Here is a 24,205-nt window from a genome sequence, read left to right as displayed (position 1 = left end):
TATGCTGATATATGCTTTGCAGCAATTTATAATTCATCTGACTGATGATTGTTCGCTGTGAAACATTAACTAGGAAGACAGGGTATGAGGTGACAGGACTGGGAAAGGGGAGCTCCTCCTGGGAGGAGGTAAGGATCATATTTTGTGGAAAGTTAAAACAGAGAATATAGGGAAACCGAGGCCCTAATAGTATACTTTTTGCAAAAATTTCACCTTGGAGGGCTGATTAGAGTAATGTAGCAGATGTAATTATCATAACAATGCCTGGTTCTGGAAGAGGTAATGAACAGACATCTTAATAATGAGGAATAAGTATTTCAGTGTTTCATTTTCATTAAGTTATTACAAGAGTGACTACTAATTAGTCTCGATTCTGGCCCCAAAGGAGGGACTGTGGTTGGAGCAGGGTCTGTGAGAGGAATATATGTCTGAAATGCCTAAAACACCTGGTCATTTCAATCCAAATTCCATTTGGATCAGACAGTAAACCAGATGTATGGCATCATGGCAAATAAAAATGACACCATCCTAATCCTATCTTTATCTTACTTTTTTTTCAGTAAGTATTACAGCTGAAATTGGTGTAAACATTACAATCAATCAGGAAACAATTTGTAGCAAATTCATTATTTAGGATCCTGGTGGTTGCAGTAGTCAGAAAGATACCAGATTTGAAGCCCACCCAGTTTGGTGACCCCTGTTTTTCTATGAAAATATTGCCTGATGTGCAGATGTATCTTAGAAATGGAAAGCTGGACCTAGCCACCCGGAGTTGTTAGTTATTACTGACAGGCAGTAATGGTTGCAGTAAACGAAAGAGATTTCACTGTAAACATGGCCCTGATTGATAAACTTGCTCATAGCTATTCTTGTTTATAGGATATTGGGCCAGGCTGAAACTTTCTGTGAGACAGGCAGTCAGAATCAGGGTTGTATGGTAAATTTGACCCTGTGTTCTTCACTGCTAGACCTTGGCTTTATATCCATGAGGCTGAATGCGAAGGCATCAGATGGTCTAAAATACTTAAATCCTTCCAAAGTAGCAGGTAATACGACCAAGGGAAAAAAAGCAAACACTGCAAAAGGCTTTTATTTTATAGGCACCACTGCAAAATGAGGAATCACATCAAAACATATCAAATAGAAAATAATAATTTATTTTAACTTCATTTTACTTAATGTTTGTAACTAATAATGATTTTGTGAACTTGCTTGTATAAGTCTACCTTCAAATCTACAAAGCAAAAGTTTACTACAATGAGCACTTAAAATTCCACAAACCATCTCCATCCACAACTTTCCTGTACATGCAAATTCTTTCAATGGGCTGCAATATTTGCAAACATGCTTTAAACTTCCATAAAGCTGCATGATATTTTGCTTTCTGCTAAAACCTTTACACTCTCTTGGGAACCTTAACCAGGAAAATGTTTAAATGTATATCCCAACTCGAAATGCTGCCGGTTTGGTTATGTGTATTAAATCGTTAACCACCAGGTTGGGTGGTTTTGAGTTGAAACCTTCACCTAAATAATATCTTAACGGTCACGCATATGAAACACATTCAGTAACGTAACATTATAAAATAGGGTTCCATTAAAAATACATACTGGCAGTTGTATTTGTGTTTTTAGGCAGGAAAAAAAGCGTGTTTAAGTTTTTAATATGAATATAGTTTAAACAAATTATTCTGTGAAAGTATGCTTAATAAAAGATCTTTCTGAAATTTAAACACTTTATGTAAAAGGGTACAGGTAGAAAAGTACAATTGCTATTTGAAAAAAGCTCTGTTTGTTAATATTGCCTTCCAAGATAGTAAGGGTGTTTTTCTCTCTCCCCCCTTAAAATAGACCTATGACACCCAGAGTTGTAGGGTCTGCAAATTTGGACTATAAACATGAAGACCGTATTTATCTTATATACAAAAACTTGCCGCATTGAACGAGGCAGGAATTTCTACCCTAGTGGTAGTGGTCTCTTTTATGTACATAATGCAGAAGTGAAAATTATACAGTAGTCACCGATAGGAAGGAATTGTATACTCTAGTGCCGTCCGGGGATTTTGTGCCGTGGGTTAAGAGTTCCTGGATCGTCATCCAGTTATCGAAGATTTTTTTATTCCTCTTCTTCATCATCTTTTTGTGGCTTAGTTCGAGGATGTTCATCTCCTTCCTGTCATCGGCTGCTTGCTGCTCCTTGAGACAATCCAACCTGCTCTGCATCATGAACTCGCGCCGCCGCCGCTGCTCCTTGGCCTTCACCAAGTGCTGCTTCCTCTCCTCCTTGCTCCAGTAGCGCCCCATCTTCATCTCACTCACCGCGTCGTCGTCGGTGGTCATGCCGCTGCGCTCTTCCCGGATCTTCAGGGCGCGCTCCCGCAGCAAGCGGTCCCGCACGGGCCTCTTGGTGATGTAGCGCGTCCCGTCGCTGCGAATCTTCACCTTCCACTCCATGCGCGGCTCCGACGGGGTGGGGGAGCTCAGGTCCTTGCACATACTCACCAGGCTCATCTGGCTCTGCGCGTACTCCACGGCCGACTTCTGCTGGATCAGCTGCATGTAGCTCTGGTAGTGCTGGGCGTGCGCCGGGATGTGCGCGTGCTTGTATGGGGAGTGGTGGTAGGAGGGCAGGTAGGCGCTGCCCAGCTTCTGGCTGGGCGTGGGGCTCCGGCTCCCGTCGCTGGCTCTCCGCTCTTTGCTTTCCAGGGGCTGGCTGGGGTCCAGCTCTTTCAGGGACGGGCTATAGGTAGGGGTGCCCACTTCGGGATCTTCCGTGATGGAGAGCAGATTCTTTGGGGCTGGCCCATAGGCTTCCGTGGTCGCCACAGCCCCTTCGCTGCTCGGGCAGCTGATGCCCTCCGCTGCTCTCCTCAAGGAGTTGTCAGGGGAGATCTCCAGGGTGAGCGGGGTACTGCGGCAGCTCTCGCCCGTGTTGTAGGCGCTCGAGCTGTCCTTGTCGGATTTCTCCGGGAGCTCGGTGATGTCCGAGAGCTCGTGCCTGCGCACGTCAATGCTGGTGTTGTAGTTGCGGAAGCCGCTGTTATGTAGCATCCAAGACTCGCGGTACTGCTCCTTGAGCTGCTGCATCTTGTGGGCGCGCACGATGCTTAGGCACTCCAGCTCGATGCTGCGCAGCTCCTCATTCAGCAGCTCCAGCTCCTTGTCCACGCTCTCGGGGTCGCTCTTGCCGGCGTCCAGGGGGCCACTAGGATAGTACAAGCCATAAGGAGTGGCGCTCTTCACCTGGCACTTGAGCTCCAGTAGCTCGCGGAAGCGCTCGCACTCGTCCACCGGGATCCCCAGGTAGTCGGCGTCCGTGCAGTCGGCCGAGATGAAGGACTCGTTGCTGAAGGGTAGGTCGCCGCTGCCCAAGGTGTCCTGGCTGCAGGTGAGCTTCCTCTGCCCCGCCAGCGGGTTGGAGGATGCGGTGGCATCGTCGCCGTTGTTCTCTTGCTCCGAGCTCTCGTCATTGCGGGTGCTCTCGTCAGTCCGCCCCACACCGCTGTCCTTCTCGTGCTGGTTGGACAAGATGGTGGCTGTATCTGTGGTCCCACCGTCTTCCTCGTGCTTCTTCTGCATAAAAACAAGAACAAAGGGTCACAGTGAGGGAGGTCTACGCAGCAGGTACTCAGGTTTGACCTTTCCTTGCAGTGTTTCTGGATAGGGCAGGCCGTACATTTCTAAGGCTGTGGGGCAGCATCTGACAGTAGGACCAGGTCAAGAGTGTGGGCCTTAGCCACACTTACCCATATCTACCTGGGCAAGTCACTTATTCTTGTTCTTGTTCTCAGTTTTGTAAAATGAGGATAATAATAGTCACTTTATCTCAATGAATGATTCTGTTAAATCAATCAGTACACAGGTAGGATGTATAAAGGTCCTTGTTTAGCTCATACAGGACTCAGTAAGTGGCTCATTAAGACTCTGACAATGGTAGTAGCAGAGTAGGGAGCTGGAGAGCTCCAAGTAGCTCAGGTTAAACAGAAGGGATTGCTTTACTTTGGAAAACACGGTTTTTTCCAATCTATGGTAATGCCGACGCATATGTTTTCCAAACAAATTATCATAAGGTCAGCTTTGCTTTGGCAGTGGTGCTTAGATTTAAAAGCTTAGCTAGGGACAGTACCAGCTTGCATTTCACTGGTCTGGTGCTCAAATAGAAAAGTACTTGAGGCTGTTTCCTTGCTGTCTTCCAGGTGGATAAGCTTCTGATGGTCTTTAGTGCCATAAAGGGGGATGGAGGAAGCAGACTTTCCTACAGCTCAGCAGGGCAGAGTGTCAGGGACTGGTGCATGGGCGTTACCTGCTGAAGCACACTAGCTGTGAATTGCATGGCCTGGTGGTGCTGCTCCTCCAGCATGTCCATGTGCAGGTCATCCAGAAAGTCGTTCCTGTCATCGTCCATCCAGCCCTCATCCAGCTGCAGGCAAGAGCAGCCAACACATGCCTTAGAAGTTTCCTTTCATGTTCATTTATATTTTTTAAAAAATGACATTACCTTGGGGAAAAATATTTCCAGGGCTTCCTCCAAGAGTCATCAAAATGCAGTCTGCCCAGTGATTTGCCGTTAAGTCAGGAAACTATCCCACCCTCACATTAAAGAGACCTCCAAACCTACACTACAAACTGGGGAAGTCTTTAATATCCATGATTTTTTTTTTCAGGGTGAAATTCTTTCATCCATCTCAGCTACTTTCAGTGCAGTAAGACACCTGTGTAGGAGGGTCAGATTTAGCTGTTCCCCCTGCTTGCTGGACCAGACACAAGTTTAACAGGTCCCATAGAAAAATGATTTTTAGTGTGAAAAGAGTTCCTTCTGATACAGTAACTAGCTGTTTGGCTTGGGCAAGGATATCACGTTTTTTGTTTTTTCTTTTTTTTGAGACAGAATCTCGCTCTGTCTCCCAGGCTAGAGTGTAGTGGCATAATCTTGGCTCACTGCAACCTCTGCCTCCCGAGTAGCTGGGATTTGGGATTACAGGCATGCACCACTACGTCCAGCTAATTCTGATATTTTTAGTAGAGATGGGGTTTTACCATGTTGGCCAGGTGGGCCTCATCCTGACCTCAAGTGATCCTCCTGCCTCGGCCTCCCAAAGTGCTGGGATTACAGGCATGAGCCACTGAGCCTGACTGGATATCACTTTTAAAAGGCCTTTATCTGCCTTGCCCTAAAAAGAGTGAACTATTCAGAAGTTGGCACTCTATAGCTCATGGGCTGAATCCAGCCTATTTTTGTAAATAAAAAAAAAATTTAATGAGAACACAACTATGCCCATTCGCTGACATAAATGTCTATGTCTGCTTTTGCACTAGAGTGACAGAGTCTAGCAGAGATGGTATGGCCACCTGAGTCAAACATTTACTATCTGGACCTTTAAGAAAAAGTTTGTGACTGTGGGTGAGATGACAGCTGAAGTTCCCTTTGAGCTCATGAGGCTTCCATCTGTGGAGAATCAGATGCCCTGTATGCCGCTGTCTCTAGGCTACTTTTTCAACTGGGTTTCATACTGATATGGTTTGGCTGTCCCCACCCAAATCTCACCTTGAATTGTAACTCCCATAATTCCCACATGTTGTATGAGAGACCTCGTGGGAGATAATTGAATCATGGGTGCAGTTTTCCCCACACTGTTCTCATGGTAGTGAGTAAGTCTCATGAAATCTAATTGTTTTATAAGGGGAAACCCTGTTTGCTTGGTTCTCATCTCTCTTCCCTGCTGCCATGTAAGATGTGCCTTTTGCCTTCTGCCATGATTGTGAGGCCTCCCCAACCATGTGGAACTGTGAGTTCATGAAACCTCTTTTTCTTTATAAATTACCCAGTCTTGAGTATGTCTTTATCAGCAGCATGAAAATGGAGTAATACACATACCTAAAGAGATCTACTACTGGACTGCCCTAGATGTGTTGCTGGAGCCATTCTAAGTGGATCCAGAGTGCCACCTGGGAGAGTTCATGATTCCTTCTGCGGAACGAGTTATTATAACACAGTGGTCTGAATCAGATTACTTGGGCCCGAACCCCTCCCTGCTTTATCACCCTCCTTCTGGGGCTTTTCTGGGTAACTTTTGAACCCCTGAAAACTTCCATCTCTTGGGAAGGCTCTCCTGAGTGTAAAGTAATCCACGGAGAGTCTAGCACTTATTTGGTGGTCATATCAGTTTTAATTATTATTTATCATTCAATATTTCTTTTATTTTGAAAGAGCAATTTTTAATTTCCCATACTCGGCTATTGTAAATGGAACCTGCACAGATCAAGGCTGGAACATGTGTTAGGCCTTTGGAAGTCAAACGTCTTGATGGTCATGACTCCAGTTGCGTTTCCCATTCCATTCTGTTTCCTTTTCCTTCCCTATGATCCCTGCATTAACCAACCTGGTGGGCCTGCAGTATAGATGTCAGGGTGGGTATCTAACCAACCTTACATGGCTAAATCATAAAGTGGATTCTAAGTCACAGCAAGTTTGATTACATTTCTAGGGTACAAAGCACCTTCAAGTTCACAGCCAATACGCAGGTGCTCTTTTCCAAGCCTGGGGACCTGAGCTTTTGATTTTAGAAATACAGTCTACGGCCATACCACCCTGAACGCGCCTGATCTCGTCTGATTTTAGAAATACAGACCCAGTTTCATCTGTAGGAAGCCGATTTACCTGGAGTTCAGGCCTTGCAATCAGCAATGAAAAGTTTTTATTTTCTTCACTGGTTAGAAGAGCCACAGCCTCCTCTCGGTTCTGCACCTCTATCCCATTGATCTTTAAAAAAAAAAAAGAAAAAAAAAGAAAAGGGTGGTGGGGAGTGGGGAGACAAATAGTATGATTAGATGGTGCAAAATCATTCTGTTTTATTTCAGACCTGCATTTGTCACCCACTCACAGCTGGAACATAAAACTTCCCTGTAGCTGGAAAATAATACTGATTTTATGAAGGAAAAGTCTTGCTCAGAACAATGCAGTTTCTCTGGTCTACAAAGGAGCCTCCATGAGTGTAGTTCATGAGGTGACTGTGATGTGTGGAGTGTGACCAGAAGGGGCTGGACCTCTAGAAGACAGCACTGAGAAAAATCATAATGCTGTGCGGAGGGAACATGTAAGTAATTAGACATAATATTCAGGCAGGAGTATATGTAGACATTATTGGATAATATAGAAGAAAAAGCAGCAGTGGGTCTGATGTGAACATTATGGAAACTGAGGTTAAGAAAAGGGAATAGAATTATACATGGTGTTTTGTGTCCCCAGTTTGACACTTAAACTTCTTTAGGCCAGGCAGAGGGTCAAGTGGGCATGACACTCTCACTATCACACTTGATTAACCCTCTTGCAGGATTTTTGGTTGCATGTCCTGGTGACTTTGACCCCTGTTGGTCTGGAGGTCTTAATCCTGGTGGAACGCCACCCTCCAGGGAACACAGCAATGGTTCCATTGAATTGGAAGTGGAGCCCTCCACATGCCTCCTTACACCAGTGAGCTAACAGGCAGCAAAAGGGGTGACTCTATTGGTTGAAGTGATTGCCTTCAATTACCAAGGGAAAATGGGCTTGCTTTGATACAGTGGAGGCGGGGAGGACTGTGTCTGGAACCCAGGGGATTCCTTGGAATACCTCTGAGTGCTTCCATTCTTAGTAAAGGTTAATGGAAAACTCCAGCAACCAAAAAAAAAAAAAAAAAAACCACACACAAACAAAAAAAAAAACAGGCAGTATGCTGAGGACCCTGACCCGTCAGGTGTGAAGGTTTGGGTCACTTCCCTAGGACAAGCGATCCTGAGCAGCACAGGTTCTGGCTGAAGGCTAGAGAAACACAGAGTAGGCAGTGGGAGAAGAAAATAAAAATAACTTGTGGTGAGGTATGCAATGAGAAAAACACAGTGGATTAGGAATGAGAGGATATGGATGAGAAGAGAGAAAACTAAGCCTTGTGGACACAATGAAGCCATCTCTAACACTCAGTCATGCTCATCCCTGTGTTTCTGTTTTGCACAGAAATAAACAAGACTTAGTGTCGTGCAAGGAGAGGCAAACATGAGCTGATCTGCTTCTAAGCCCTTTCTAGGGCTGGTTCTTGGATCCCTGCATAGCAACTCTATTACGCAGCAGTGTGTGCAGGCTCTGCTGATCTGAGGAGGCACAGCTGACTTTTGTTGCATGCATGGTAATCTCAATTCTGTGAGATTAAAGAAGGTTGTAGCCTAAAAGAGACATGAATGGTCTCATTTGGACTAGAAGGAGCAACAGGGCTCGAGGTCAAGTAATGACCCTCAGAAGCAATTCTAGGATGGTTAGATGTTGAGTCAGAAAATTTATAAGACTTTTCAATCGATTCTGCTAAATTTGCCAAAAATGTTCCCATTTTATGGACGAGACGCTGAAATGCTTGGTCCAAAGTTAATCTTTCAGAGAAATCTAAAACGAGAATTATGTTAGTTCACAAGTTGTAAACTGTTGGCCTGACTTTGGCTCACTGATGTTTGTTTTGATCCAAATAGAATGAAAGAAAATGAGGAGAACTGGCTCAAGTTTTGCAAGGCCCTCTTTGGACAGAACATGCCCCATCTAGTTTGTCTCAGTCCTCACCACTCCCTGTTGCGTCTTATGACTCAGAGTTAGCCTCACAATTAGTTTAACTTGTCTGGCCTCACTACACATCTGTGTTTGTGATCCCTGTTCTTTAACCTCTTCTGCAATTTCAACCCTAGACCTATCATTAGAACCAGTTTGCTCTTTAGTCATAGGCCCCTTATGAGGCCATTGTTTGGAAGTGGACTTACCTGGATAATGCGGTCTCCTTCTCGGATGCGCCCATCCTTGGCTGCAATGCTGTTAGGGTCAATCTGAAACACACATGGACCATCTCAGCACAAATGCAGATATGCATGAAAAAAAGCAACAGCACTTTCAAAGCCATCTCTAACACTCAGTCATGCTCATCCCTGTGTTTCTGTTTTGCACAGAAATAAACAAGACTTAGTGTCGTGCAAGGAGAGGCAAACATGAGCTGATCTGCTTCTAAGCCCTTTCTAGGGCTGGTTCTTGGATCCCTGCATAGCAACTCTATTACGCAGCAGTGTGTGCAGGCTCTGCTGATCTGAGGAGGCACAGCTGACTTTTGTTGCATGCATGGTAATTAAAATAAAATCAATGATGTAGAACAGGTTAAAGGATACCCTTCATTATGCTGACTAGCAACCATACCTTATTTTATGCCAAATACTTGTATTAAAATTTGGAAAATAACTTGAAATTTGAAATATCATTGGGACAAGGAGGACTGATAAGGGGAGGGATGCCCCCAAACGCAGAAAGACTGGGTTAACTTAAGCTTGGTGGATGACATACAACCAAAGAGACAATTTCAGAGTCTAGTAGTTCGTTCTGTAGCGACAGATTTTATTTCCTGACAAAATTGGGTTTCTGTGATTGCAAGGATGCGTGTGCACTGTAAAGTTTCCATACTGAAACCAGCTGCTTTGTATATCTTCTCAAGGAAGATCAAAACAGCATGCATCTATGTAGTTTGATAAGTACATACAAAAGTCACATTCAACTTATATAAACTCAACTGTATATACTCCACCAAGAGGAAAAAATGAACATGAGTTGGGAAATGTGAATCTGCTGTTCCCTCGGGGCTAAACACACAAAACCATGTAAACGGCTCCATTTTATGGCTGATTTGCAGGCTTCTCAAGGGTAATTTTGCCTTAAGTACTTACATTAGAACTTAACCTCCATGGAAAGATGCAGTGCCATGGAGTGTGATGAGGGGGACAGAATAATTTGTGTCTTTCCAAAGAGTTCTTGATGAGGTGTGGGTTAGGGTTGGTGAACATATAAAAGAAAAAAAACCCTTTTGGTCTTGATATGATAGTTACAAAAACAAAATCAGCCTTTGTACCTCACTGATATAAATCCCAATGTCATCTTCATCGTCCGTCCGGTAGCACACAGTGAGGCCCAGCTTGTCCTGGCTGTTCATTCTGTAGAGGTCCACTTCCTAGACAAAGAAAGGCATTCCCAGTGAGACTGTGGCAGGCAATGCGAGTTGAGGGGATGTCAAATGCTTTAAAAATATTATCTTTAAATGATGAACTGGATTTCTTTGCATTCAATTGTGTAGGGCCGGTTAACTTACTAAAAAAAAAAAGTGATTATGGACACAGGATCAATGCCTAGGGCATTTCTGACCTTTCACTCAATATAAAGTCATTTTGAAAATAGTTATTTCATTGATCCCCCAAAGAAAATTTACCATATTTCACTCAGAGTCAAGACTTCTGGGGCAGGGCTTTTTAAAAGCACTTTTTCAATGTCTGCCACAAACAAGAATATTTCCATACCCCAAACCAACCAGCCATTTCAGTACAAATGTTTCCAATGTGTTTGGTTAGATTATTTCACATTGCGTTCCCTTAATATTCACAGTCATAGAACTTGCAAACAGATTACACATAAATTGATCCAAGAAAGGAGGGTAACGTGATAGTGTGCAATTAATGTTCTCCACAACAGCTGTGATATTTACAGTTGAGAAATTAGTTTCAGCCGCTATTACTGCAAATTAAATAAGATAAAAGCAAAGCGAGCCCAAACGCGGGACACATGCTATTGTATTTGCCAATTAGTCTGTGCTTCAGAATGAAGTCAGAACTTTGGAAATTGTCGGAGCCTTAGGGGGGCCATCCTGGGGCTCTCAGTGTAATCAGGCTAAGTCACTCCCCTGCCCACTTTGCCAATGACTTGTGCAAGTTTTTGTAGCTCTAAGCTGCAGGCCTATTTGAAGGGCCACGTGATAAGTTCTCTGGCAGATCCTTTGGTCTAATTTTTAGTGTTATCTAATCACCAAGCAGGAGAATGGAGGGGCTCAGAGATGGGGTCTTCGTGCTACTGTATCTGGGGACTATTTCCAAGTGGTCTCTCTCAAGGGTCTTCTTAGAGGGGAAGGAGAATGTAGCTGTCTATGTGGAGAAGCTCAAAGCAGTTATATGGCAGATACTTCTTGAACTCTCCCCGATGAAAGGCAGGGTGCCAGGCACCATGGACACTTCCCAGGTGGAGGAACAGCAGGTGTAAAAGGCCCTGGGCCAGCATGGCCAGAGCCCCGTGTACAAAAAGGAGAGAAGTGGGCTGAGGGTGGCCAGGTGGCAGAGCTAGACCAGGCATGGCCCATAGGCCAGCATGAGCAGCTAAGATTTTATTTCAACATCATGGGAACCCATCAAAAGGTTTCAAGTGAGGACTGCCATGATCTCAATGACTTTCAGCAGTCTCTCTTGCTGATCTATGGGGTATAATGTGGTGGGGAAGAGTTGTAACTATGAAGATAGATGTTCAGATCCCAACTCTCCCTCTTTCTAGCAGCTTGATCATGAGCGTGTTACTATATCTAAGGTCTGTGTCTTCACTAGTACCTGTCATCCGGCCTCCCAGAGTCACCAACGTGAGACACACAGAGCTCTTAGCACATTGACTGCCCCGCAGAAAGTCCATGGTCACCGGTAGTATAATAATTACATGCAGGTATGGTTACTTGCCTGAAGTCACAAGAAGTTGTTTGTGGTAGAGTGGGTATATTTCAGTGCCCCTCTTAGTAAGATTATTTTCTGAACACTGATATGTTAATTCAACAGCTTCCTAATTATAGCTCTAGCAATATGGTAAATTCTCATTAAATGAAACCCCATTAATTTCTGATAATTGAATTAGGTGGAAATTTCATTTTTGAGATATATACTAAGTGGGCTTAAGGGTCATATTTAACAACGAGAGCAAGCCTAAATACTTGGGTTTCTAAATACTTCAGAATAACCAATTTGCATACCACAAATATACTAGGCATATATCATCCTCTTATGTTTCAAACACATCCCCCTGTCTCTCTTAGGGTACACTTCATTTGAATATGAGTAACAGGGAACACTTTTTCAGTTTTGACATTTCCTTGAGGTTAGTGTGAATCAACAAAATATCATGACTGTGTAGGTCCAACTGCACAGATGCAGCTCAAATGCTGCCACTTAGCCTGGTGCTATCCCTGCAGGAGACACATCTTGCTGAAACAGGTCCACATGCAACCCAAGCAGAGAGAGACAGCAGTGGGAAGATTGTAGAAAGAAAAATGAGAAAGACGAGAGATGTTGATAATTCAAGTTGCAGCTTTCTCTGAATGGCTGGCCGCCAAGGTGATTCTCTCTCAAGGAAGTACAGAAGATATTATAGTTCTACTGGACTTTCTTCTGCTCCTCCTCCTCCTCCTCAAAGCGTGCTTCCTGGTCATGATGAGGTGAGCACAGAAATGAAGTGTTCAGAAACCTCTATAGCAAACGGACATTGTCATGATAACCAAGGGCACGATTAGCAGATTTGTCTCACTGGACAAAGTGTAGACCAGTTCACGTGTTGGTGAACGCGTCGCAGATGGGGTGAGTTACACAGTCACACACAGTAGGACCACGTATTGGTTAGAGACAGACTGAAAAGTAAACAAACCAGCCAACCTGGTCCTTGTGGCTTTTGAGCAGTCTGGCAAGCACAACTCTGTAATACACTTCTAGATTTGAGTGTTCCATTTGAGAGGCATAAGGTACGAGGAGTATTCAAGTAAGAAAAAGACTCCTGAAGAATGTGATATTGACACTCTGTTATGCAGAAAATGATTAGATTTATTTAGCCTACTACCAAACATATAGGTGGCCTGATGTCATGAGACTTTAGAATACAATTTTGATAAAACCTAACCTGAAAAGCATTTCTGTCCTATCTTTTGTCAGTATTTTGATTGACAGAGATTTGGAGGACTATTAAGCTATAGAGTAGTTGACATTAGTTCATGTTGCTAATCATGATTATTTTTTCTGTATGTTTTTCCTTCTGAATCTGTTAATTCCTCCAACAAATCTTGATGACTTCTTTTAATCAGGGAGAAAACTTTCTTAGAACAAAGTTTCAGGCTGGAACAGAAGATATTCAAAACATTTATTGTTTTAAGATATTTTCATCTGAATCAAGAACCACTTATGCTTCCTTCCTTATACGCTGCCACTAACCTCACCTGTGTTTAGTAAAATTAGTAATCGATTCTTCACAAATGCTGTTTGACATTTTTGCATGGGAGAGAAGAAGGTCCCATTAATAGTTCTATTCCCAGTTAGTGTTCATTTTAGAACACATACTCCCTCACAACAGCAGAATGGCATACAGCCCAACACTGCGTTTAGCCTTTGACTCCCATCACAAATCCTCTCAGGACAAACCGTCATGGGGATAGTCACGTTCTCAGTTTTATCTTTAAAACGGACATAAGAATGCTAGTGTTCTGCTTCAAGGGCAGCACTCCAGGAGCAGTTTTCTATCTTAGAAGTGGTCTGTGTTATCAAAGGATGAGTGATATTGGATGAACAAATGCTGGTGAAGCACATTTCCAAATAACAAAGCAAAGGGTATTCTGGAGCTTACTCTAGGTATTTACTTGACACTGATGTGAGATAGGAAGGTGTGGGCTATAATATTTCCTTGCCTTATCTGGCCCTTCTTGGAACTCTAAACGAAAGCCAGAAAAGCTTCATTTAGAAGGCACAGGATACGACTTAGCCTCAGTCATTTAATTTTCAAGGGATGGTTCAACATCACAGAGAAGAATCTGGTTGCTGACAGTTAAGCACGGAGTGATCCATAATAGGCTTTCAGAAGCTCTTGAAAAACAACAGTGTAAGAGCTGGTATTGTCTCTGTATCTGTATGGATTTATGGTTTACCTTGTTTTCTTACAAAGAAGATTACAGTAAGGCAATGGTAGCTGAATAACGAATTGTGCAATGAAAGCAGTGTCTAGACTTGTATGCTGTGCACAGTAGGTGCTCAATAAAATGGAATGAACTTCAGAGTCCAAGGCAGGATGATCCAAATGAAAAACCAGTTTGGTTCCATCTTTAATGAGGGAGGTTGCCTTGAGCAAGTCATTGAACTTCGACAAACTTAGCCATTCTGTGATTTTAAGACACAATATTTTGGGGACTCAGTGGAAAGTAAAATTCCTCAAACTTACTGGGTGGTTTGTAAATTCTCAGCATTTCTGTGTGACTGATCTAGTTTTACACAATTGAGCATATTGCTGAAAGCATAGAAGTTATCAGTATGTATCTGTGATGGAGATAAGATTTCAAAGATGACTATTAATCAAACTGGTATGAATAATGTAGTAGCATTATCTGGATTACAGCTACCCCTGTTACTGGTATCTTGTTGCTTACTGGTCTAGATGGACTGTTGATAAAAACGAACAGCTAAGCCTGACATTTCAGATGAAATTGAAACGATATTCCAATTAAGAGTTTTAAGAGGGCCATTCCACCTTGTTGATTCAAACTCTCTGTTTCAGCATCAGCTACTTTAATCAAAGGAGATCTCAAAGACTCATTTCAATGCTTTATCCACCTCCAGGAAGACTGGCCACTAAAGCATAACTCTTCAACTTATTGGTCCAGGTTGCTGTGCACATTTATCTCAACAGTTTCCATGGTGTTATGTGGGATATAGAAATATCTCTAAAGACTGCATTTTCCCTCAAGGACCTTATGTTTGAGACAGGGTAACAAGGCATTTTATTCCTTCATTCAAAAAACATTTCCGGGTGCCTACTATATGCCAGACCTGGTCTGGGCAAAAGGAATATATGGTAAATGAGTTAGACAAGAGCCTAGCTCTCAGGGAGCTTGTATTCTAGTGGGGAAGACAGATAAGAAGTAAATAATGTGCTGGGTGCGGTGGCTTATATCTGTAATCCCAACACTTTGGGAGGCCAACGCAGGCAGATCACTTGAGGGTCAGGAGTTTGAGACCAGCCTGGCCGATAAGGTGAAACCCTGTCTCTACTAAAAATACAAAAATTAGCCAGGTGTGGTGGCACATGCCTGTAATCCCAGCTATTTGGGAAGCTGAGGCAGGTGAATTGCTTGAACCTAGGAGGCAGAGACTGTGGTGAGCCAAGACTGCACCACTGCACTCCAGCCTGGGTGACAGAGCAAGACACAGTCTCAAAAAGCCTGGGTGACAGAGCAAGACACAGTCTCAAAAAAAAAAAAAAAAAGTAAATAATGGTACTGGTGGCATAGGGGTGCTTCAGAGAGTAGCCAGGGAAGCTCCTCTGGAGAGGTGAAATTTGGAGAAAAGATTGAGGCATGTAAAGATCTGGGGCACTGCCACGCAGGCTGTTAGAAGGCATAGTACAAAAAGTGGCAAACACCCTGATTACACAGGAAAAGTAATGAAGCCAATTCAATCCAGGATGGGGCTGACCAGGAAAGGTTCCCTAAGGATCTCTTCCTTGTCCTGTGCCTCAAAGGCTAAAGAAAAAATTCTAGACTGGCTGGGGCATCCTGCATAATCTTCAGGTCAATCCTGGTTCCCTTCTGATATACTTAGCTTCCTCTATAAAACCAGGTTTGGAGAGCATTTTAGTCTCCTATTGAAATTGTAGCTTTCCTTTCCTTTCTGATCTCAGAATTATATCATGAAAACACAATACAGGTGACAGCAGTTTCACAGCCTACATAGGATGCTTCTGATGAATCACCTGGGAAATTAAAACAATAGACAAAAGAAAAAGCCTTCTTTGGGCATGTATTTTCTTTCTTAATTGCCTACAGGAAGATGTAGAGCAGGTGTTCAGTGCCTGAAAATTTATGGGTAATTATTTGTCTGCTCAACCCTAGGGTACACTTGGGTGTAATCCCTTTAACTCTAAGCAGTCTCATAATAATGGGGATTTGACACTTACCTAAATATGATCATTTTGTGTACTTTAAAAGGGAGAACATCTGTTTTTCTTTTCTTTCTTTTTCTTTTCTGAGACAGAGTCTTGCTTTGTTGCCCAGGCTGGAGTGCAGTGGCACAATCTTGGCTCACTGCAACCTCCACCTCCTGGGTTTAAGCAATTCTCCTGCCTCAGCCTCCCAAGTAGCTGGGATTACAGGTGCATGCCACCATGCCTGGCTAATTTTTGTATTTTTAGTAGAGACGGGGTTTCACCATGTTGGCCAGGCTGGTCTCGAACTCTTGACTTTGTGATCCACCCACCTTGGCCTCCCAAAGTGCTGGGATTACAGGCGTGAGCCACCGTGTCTGGCCAGAACATGTTTTTCTCTGTGCATTTGCTTTAATAAAATCTCAACACACTCATACATATTTTCCTCGTATATAACATCCATGGAACTAGTTGTTCTTTGGAAGGTGCTGACTTTAGTCCAATTCAATTTAGATAAGTGGTCTGTTGAGATTGGCCCCTTAAATATAACAGCCTGATTTTTCTAAAATTGAACCCAACAGTTAGAACAAAACAGGATGGAATCTAGAAGGCAGACTGCGACTGTTCTAAGAAATCTCATGTAGAAGCAGGGATGACAGGCACATGCCAGTCTCCCTGGAAACTGGGCCCACTTTAGGAAACTCACTTCTCAGCATGTGGGGTTTATTAATTAACCTTCTCGAATGGACTGACCAGAAGCCCTTTCAGAGACACACCTCTGAAACAGCAATGCTGGAGGCACGGCTACTGTTCTCTAGTGGAGAGACCCTTTCGGTGAGTGGCTACAGCAGGCCTCAGCTGATGCGTTCCTAGCCTAGGAGGCCTGAGCCATCACCACCACAGAACTGAGGACAACACCTGTCCAAAATTGCCAGGTTCATTTTATGAGAAGGTACTTAGGTAACAGAAATGACCTGGTGACATCTGGGTTGCTGTGGACAAAAGACCAAATGTTAAAGCAAGACTTCCTGGCTGCTATGGACTCAGTACTCCATGGTAACTGTTCAAAGGGGCTAGAGATGGAGAATGCCCCTATTCTGGTTGTTTAAGAAGAAATGAAAAGCTAATGTCTAATGGTCCTAATGGCTTGTGAGCTCCTTACAGGCAGGCAGAGTGGTGACTTCCTGATTTTGCATTTCTAGGGCCAAACAGTGTATTTAATGTAAGAGATACTCAGTAAAATGAACAGAATTGAAAATAAACATGAATATAAAGTCTGATGACATCCAAGGTCTAGCTTAAAATATTAATCCCAGGCTAGTTTTCTAAACACCTGCCTTATGTCTGCTTTTATTCATGAAAAGAGAGAAGCAGTCTTAGGAATACAGTGTCACATGCCTACGAGGGGTTCAGTCATTCCTAGGCCCTGATAATTTTACTCTGCATGGACAGTGTGGGCAATATTTGTGACTCGGGGGCACATCTCTACACTGCAGTGAGTGAAAGGCACCACCAAAGCCTCACTGGCGTGACTCAAGAGAACAAGAGGAAATGATAGCTTGGGCTTCTTTATCTGGGCCTGTGGCCTGTAGGTCAGGGTAACGGGCACCGAGGTACCTAGGGACCTTGTTAAAGTGCAGGTTCTGATTCTGAAGATCTGGGGGGCCAAGTTTCTGCAGTTCCCACATCTCCTAGGTGAGAACTCTACTTTGACCAGCCAGGCTGCTGGTCCTCCTACCACACTTTAAACAACAGGGTTCTAGGGAACAGTTTCTGAGTGGCTCCTTCGTGCTTTAAAAGCAGGATGCTCTCAGGTGCTTCAGGCTTTGGGGAGAAAGACTCAGTTCAGGCTAGTCTTAACACTTCTTTAATACTAGCTAATCTCCTTAGAGAAAAGGCAGGATGTAGTGGCCCCAGGCTCCCAACCCTCAGCAGGCACCCTTATTGAGCACCAGGATTTAATAACACTGGCTTGTGTCCACTGTATTTAATTGTATGGGATTTTCTATTTAAGACAATGGATGCTGACTTTCTGCTTGAGGCAGTGGTATAGCGTTTCCTTTAAAATAAAATTACCATAGTTTAAATAAGTTGAGTCGAGTTAAAGAGAAATAGAAAGCACATAAGAGTTCTGGTGATACTCAGATATAACAAAAAAACTGTAAGACAGAATGGCCCAAATTGGCCAGATACTGTGGGGGCTCGTGAATCTCCTGAAACCATATGTAAGCTCTTGCAGGCAGGAGAGTTTTTCCAGAGAGGGGCTGTAGGTTCCATCAGATTCTCAAAGGTATTAGAAACTAAAAAAAGAGCTAAAGAACCCACTGCTATAAAGTCAAGTTTAACTAAATACCAAAGACTGCAAAGTCTCTACTACTTCATAACTCTAGCTTCGGAAACACTTGACAGCTTTTTAAAAGAACTCTACTTTGCCACAATGACATCATCAAAAAGCAGTGTCGTCCCATAAAGATGATTAAATAGCCCTCTGTTTGGAGAGCAGTGTTTCTCCAGCAGTGTTCCAGAGAACTGTAGACTGAGGAAATATAAACAGGTACTTGGCCAGAGAGGTGGGGGAAATTCTGCCCAATCCCCCAGGGGATTTACCAATGCCAGTTAGATAGTCAAGATTCTCAGAAGTCCTCCAAGAAATCTGTTTAGTTTTCTTCAATCTGGCATTTCTCAAATGTATTTCCTTATGAACCCCCTTTGGAAGGAACATACATTAACAAATTAAGGAAAAGTGTCCTGAAGGAGTCATGGCTGCTTCACCAAACATCCCTGAAGCTGGGGTGAAAGGACACTAAATAAGAGGCAGAATCCTGATTTTTGAAAATGACAAAACTTCATTTCCTGGAGCAATCGTTAAAGGCAAGCGCTTCGGTAAGTGGTTGACAGCAAGCAGAAACAGTCAACATTTTATAGTGGCCATTCCTGTTTAGAACAGGTGCATTTAGGGAAAATTTTAAAGTTTTAAAAACTTGCATTGAGTCAGTCATGCCACTGGCGACAAGTCCTTTGATTTGACTATATCTGGCTAACCGTCAGTTAAGTCATCGTTTGCCCACATTTATTGATTTGTAACTTCTGTTTTGGAATAAGAACTCTTGGTAACTTTAAGTAGAGGAACACAGCTGTTTTCTACTATTCGACTGCTTCTGTCCTTGCACAGAACCTACTGCCACTAAACAGTTCAGCTTCAGAAGTACTGGTAGGACAGCATAGATTACACAACAGTTAGCCATGAAATTGGATAAAATGTTCGATTTTTTTTCCTGGGTGACCTTTTGATGGTACTCAAGGGCTTGCCTGTCAACATCAGGTGTCTTTTTACTTTATTCCGTAAGATCAGCTTTCAAAATGCTCTTATATTTTTTGAAACCCCATTGAAATATAAAAGTGTTTCCCCAAAATATAAATATATTATACAAGTTAGTGTTTCCTGTATTTTCTATCACCCTTATTAAAAGGAAAATGGGAAGTAGAACTCTGTTGGCAACCTGGTGTCCTCTAAATATTTTAAACCTTAACAAAGACCTACTTGACATTATGTAGCATCTTGAATCTTTACTCCTGTGTGGCCTCAAGCAACACTTAAGAAGAGTTACGGATTTGTTTAATTTCTTCTATATCAATGTTAGCAAGCTTGAAGCAAGTGAAGCAGTGAACAAACCCTTTTGTTAGGGCAGGCTGGCATTCACTAAAGTAATTTATCCACCTACTCTTGAGCCATTTGCCTTTGAGTAAAGAGTGGTGATGACATAAAAAGGAGGAAGGTGAGGAGGCTTGTGTTAGTTACAAGAATGTATGGATTATGTGGATTCAAAGGTTGACAACAGGATTTACTGTCCTATCTTTTAAGTGATTCAAAAAAAAAAAAAAAAAAACCTTACATTTCTGCTTTTGGGACTTGATTATTAAGCTCTGTTTCCAAGGAGGGAAGAAGAATCTCAGTTGTGCCTTTCAAAGGGCATGAGTAAAACTGGTTCTGCTTTTGTTATTTTTTCATTGGCATCTGTAAACTAATTTATGTTTATAGAGAACTTAGTAGGCATTCTGTGTTCTTAATAATGACTCCTAAAATGAGACAAGGATGTTCTTCATACCTCCAGCTCCAGCTCCTCCCTGTCCATCTCCTGATGGATGTCTCCAATGTAGTCATTTGGATCGTAGTATTCATGGGCTGAGGGATGCCTGAAAAGAGATGCAACATCATTACAGCCCTGTTTCCAGTGTCAGGATCTGTTTCTCTTACACCCATTGTCAGGCCAGTGGCACAGTAACAGTTCCCAGGGTGTAGGCCCTTTCATGACTCACTTCCCTCTGGATGGAGCTCTCAGCACAGTCAGGACCTCCATCATCCTAATTTTACCATTTGCCTTTAGTCCATTTCCTCCTGAAGGACTTAAGATGCAAAGTACCAGCCTGATGGACTTTGTTGTTTGCAGAGCCCATCCCGGAGCCTGCCAATCATGTGATTCAACGTGACTAATTTCTAACTCCATCTGTACGCAGGAAACTGGACAGTATTTTACTGCTTATTGCTTCATTGTTAGATTTTATCTCTGCAGAAAACTAGGCTCGAGCCCAGGCAACAGTCTAAGATATGTGCTGGCCTCTGAGACCAGTTCAAAAGGCTGAGACTGAAACTCTTGCGCTGTTACCTAGGACAGTGTCTTTTTTAATGTTACCCACAAAAATATGTTTGATATCACAATGCAGTATGCACTTACATGGTTGAAACGTATGTGCAAACATGTAGGCATAAATGCATATGTGTGTATATGTTTACATATAATGAATACATACACATATTCATTCTGCTAGGAGACTGGAAGCTTGTGTTTCCCTAGGACAACATATGCAAAACACAATCCACAGAACTCATGACATCTTTGGAAGCGTCATTAAAGGAACCTCAAGGAGCAAAGGCAGTGGGAGTCATAACATACTCGATCAGTGGCTTTGAAAGGAGCTTAACAGTCCATGGTGCCAGATGCAAAGCTTCAGCCTCTGATTGTTGGCTGGGGACCCAAACCTTCACGTTCTCAAAGGTCATAGCACACAGCAATCAATGGGACCTAGTTACTTAGTTTTGAAACAACAGATCAGACATGAGTGGCCATTCAAACAAGGGCTGGCTTTCAATTTTCTGGACCCATCAGGCAAATATACTGCCTGCACTTAAAGGGCTTTTAGTACTGAGGATACTGTTGGAAGGTCCGGGCTTTCACGCATCAACTTAACATTCCCCATTCAGTCCCGATGCATGCTCTTGCTGTTGTCTGACCTAGCCAGAACTTGAAGAGGCCTGACCTCTGGACTCTTCTGACATTTCTCAAGTTGCCTCCAGGGTATAAGTCATGTCATGTTAACTAGACTTAAGAGGAAATTACAGGTTTAGCTTCTAAAAGGCCCGTCACTGTGACAGGTCAACATTTGAGAGTCAGAAGTAGCCTTAAAGGCCTCATCAATAATGTGAGGCAGTTTGGTCTATAACGTCAGATAAATGGTTTGGATAATCATACTCAGTGAATCAGCCAGTTGTTCCAGAGGATCGAATGGGCCACTACAGGGTACTGTGGTTCAGAGCTGAGAGTCGGGGTCTGACTGACCTGCCTTTCCATCAGCTCAGTGGAACCTGGTGAGTTTGCAGTTCCTCATCTGTATAAACGGACAGTCATGAGAAATAAAGGAGATAATAGTGCTTTGCACATGTGCACACTGAGTGAATGTGAGACGGATGCCCTGTCCTCTGTCTTTATGCTACCAGCTGCCGCCAAACCTACTCTGTCAAGCCTAGGGAATTAGCCCTGGGTTCCAGTGACAGCTAGCCACTAAAACCAAGGAATGAAGGGCAAGCCTTTATTTGGAACTTGACAGAACCACAGGAAACAAGTGCTCACTCCAGCTACTGACTTACTACTAGGAATCCAACAGGTATTACCCAGTGGATTTTCCTGTAAGTGGTGAAAATGCCCTTTGAAATAAATGATCTGATCTGAGATGGAGCTGAGATGGGAAAACACAGGGGCGACCCTAACGTCAGCTGGAGAGGCTGTGTCCTCAGATGTGCGAAGTCACACACGAAAAGCTATGTTAAAAGCTATGTCGAACTGGACGCCTTGGAGGCCAGCAGTCTATCACAGAAAGTGTCTTGCTCTTCATTTTTTCCTGAATATTTTACCTCACCCACTAAATTAACGGGGATCACTGCTATCATTTACCAAGTGCTTACCATATGCCCCGTGTGAACTTCCCACATACTGTTTCATTTAATCCTTCAACGATCATAAGAGATTGATACTGTTATCCCCATTTTAATATAGGAAAAATACAGCCCCACAAAACAAAGTAGGTTACCCAAGTTCCACAACTAGAAATCACTTTGAGCATCAGGTTTGTCTGACTTGAAGCCTCTGAAGGAATTTTGTTGCTGGCAGAAATAAGTTGGGAGAAGAGGTATGTGTAAAGAAATCCATGTGGCGTGCTGAGTTGCAGCTGTTATTTAATTGGTTGATGCAGTACTTAGATGAGGCATGTGCGGGCTTATTACATGGATCCAGGCTTGAAATGAGACCCAAGAAAGCAGAAGGCACAACCTCCAGGGCTCTCTTGACACACACAACTTACTTTGTTGTCTATTTAAAAGAATGATCAGCATTCCCTCTAGTAATAACTGTAGGATCTTCAAATTACCATTTGGGGTGATTAAATTTTATTCTGAAACAACTTTTACAACATTTGTAAGTAATTCTGTTCTTAGGATATAATTTGAATAAGTCCGCTCCAGCGTTATAATAAAGTAATTAATATGTCAGAGCGGTTTTGAGCAGGATTCGATTTATTGCCTCTATAAACAATAAAATTAAATACGGGCAACTTGGAGGAAAATTATAGGGTGCATTAATTTTTTTTTGCCACATGGAAGAGTAAAAAAAACAACTTGGAAATACTTCTTTACTTAACGCGTTAGGGGTTCAAGATTAGGTTACTTACTCCTCTGGCAAGAGATAGGGATCCAGCACGGGCGGGCTGGGAGAGGACATCTTAGTGAGGGCCATGATATGTTCAAAGGTGATGTCGGTTTGGGTTCCCGTGTCCACCAGCTGCGACTCTGATGGAGGTGTAAACATTTTGGTCCTTGGTGTTCTTCTCAACACCTGCACCACTATGGGCTCCTTGGCTGTCTTGAAAGCTTCCACAGCCTGGTCATGAGTTGCTCTGGACAAGTCTTTGCCGTTGACCTGTGGAAAAATATTTAGGGTGGGACAAGATTAGAATGAAGCAGAAAATGGAAGGACAGATACATGGATTGGCTCCTTTCATGTGTAAGCAGCTAAAAGAAGCAGGCGATGGGGTCAGAGAACTTCACTTCTCTAATGTTTAGGTTTCCCAAAGAATGCCTGGTGGAAAGAGAGTGAGTTTGGAAGTATTCAGATCTGGCATGAAATAATAAATCTCACAGCGGGAAAGTTTGGCTTCCCCGTGGAATGTCTTTAACACAATTTCATCACTTGCTAATCTTGCCTGTGAAAGAAAAGGCCAGCCTCAGGCTCCGAGCCTTTATCAGGCAATAATAGCTAACTGGAAATTCATTACATTGTTACGTTTTAATAGTGTGTATTTTTCCAGTTTGTGTCAGATGATACCAGCCTTCCCGTCACAGAAGTAATATGAAGTTTCCTCTTAAAATTAATCCTTTCGCTCTTTAAAAAGTCCATTGACAATATTAAGTAAATGACAGTTCAGGTCATAGGGGCATATGGCAAGTATTATGGAGAAAGAACTCAAATGGCCAACGTTTGGGGGGAAGTGACCGCTGGCTTAATTGCTGTTTTGTTTCCCACTGTGTGCAGTGTTTTGCTATTACTGCATCCTCAAAGCCTGCACTTATTGAGTGACTACTGTCTGTTGCATGGCTTAAATGAAGATACCTCTCAACAGTTCTCTCATCATAGTCCTGTGAAGTTGGCAGGACTGAAAGTAAGATCATCTCCCTCCCTACAGCCTCAGACCTCATGAGAGGACCTTACTAGTTCATGCTGGGTCAGAATGTTGGATGCTGTGTCCAGGATTCTCCCCAATGGTACAATCAAAACTCACCCAACCTGGCTATCTTTAGAACAGCTTACCTAAGATGAAATAGAAATCGGAGTCTTATTTCTAAACATCAAAGTCATTCCAAGTTAGATGGAAGTCCAATGACTTAATTTATCCTCTCTTTTCCCTTCCCCCATAAAACAAAGGAACTATGTTCAGGTAGTTATGTGCAGAAAGTCTGGTAACATCTTATGACTGGACTGCATAAAATGCATCAGGCTCCACAATATGTTAATATTATAGTATTCCTCAAGAGGTTTGGTGGGCTTTTAAAAAGCAAATGTAAAATGATGGTATAGGAATCATATTCCACAGGACTGCAGAAGTTGCTCAGCTTCTCAAAGCTTTTCTGGAGAAC

The 24,205-nt window shown here is 42.9% G+C and overlaps 1 protein-coding gene across 2 annotated transcripts in view; it reads right to left on the bottom strand.

Annotated features, from left to right (window-relative positions):
• Window positions 1-1,071: 1,071 nt before the first annotated feature.
• Window positions 1,072-24,205, bottom strand: part of PDZRN3 (PDZ domain containing ring finger 3) — a 246,458-nt gene continuing 223,324 nt past the window's right edge. For both annotated transcript variants that reach the window (XM_017864602.1, XM_017864603.1), the window contains 7 exons: window positions 22,744-22,991; window positions 19,851-19,938; window positions 9,902-10,000; window positions 8,775-8,837; window positions 6,658-6,759; window positions 4,303-4,419; window positions 1,072-3,572 (listed from right to left, as the gene is read on the bottom strand). In XM_017864602.1, the coding sequence (XP_017720091.1) occupies window positions 2,007-3,572; window positions 4,303-4,419; window positions 6,658-6,759; window positions 8,775-8,837; window positions 9,902-10,000; window positions 19,851-19,938; window positions 22,744-22,991 (2,283 nt within the window). In that variant the 3' untranslated portion in view covers window positions 1,072-2,006. The remainder of the gene's footprint in view (window positions 3,573-4,302; window positions 4,420-6,657; window positions 6,760-8,774; window positions 8,838-9,901; window positions 10,001-19,850; window positions 19,939-22,743; window positions 22,992-24,205) is intronic.

Source organism: Rhinopithecus bieti, unplaced genomic scaffold (genome assembly GCF_001698545.2).
Source record: "Rhinopithecus bieti isolate Rb0 unplaced genomic scaffold, ASM169854v2 scaffold_76550, whole genome shotgun sequence".
NCBI lineage: Eukaryota > Metazoa > Chordata > Mammalia > Primates > Cercopithecidae > Rhinopithecus > Rhinopithecus bieti.
Note: the sequence above shows the minus strand (reverse complement) of the source record. Positions and strands in the feature narration are given on the sequence as shown.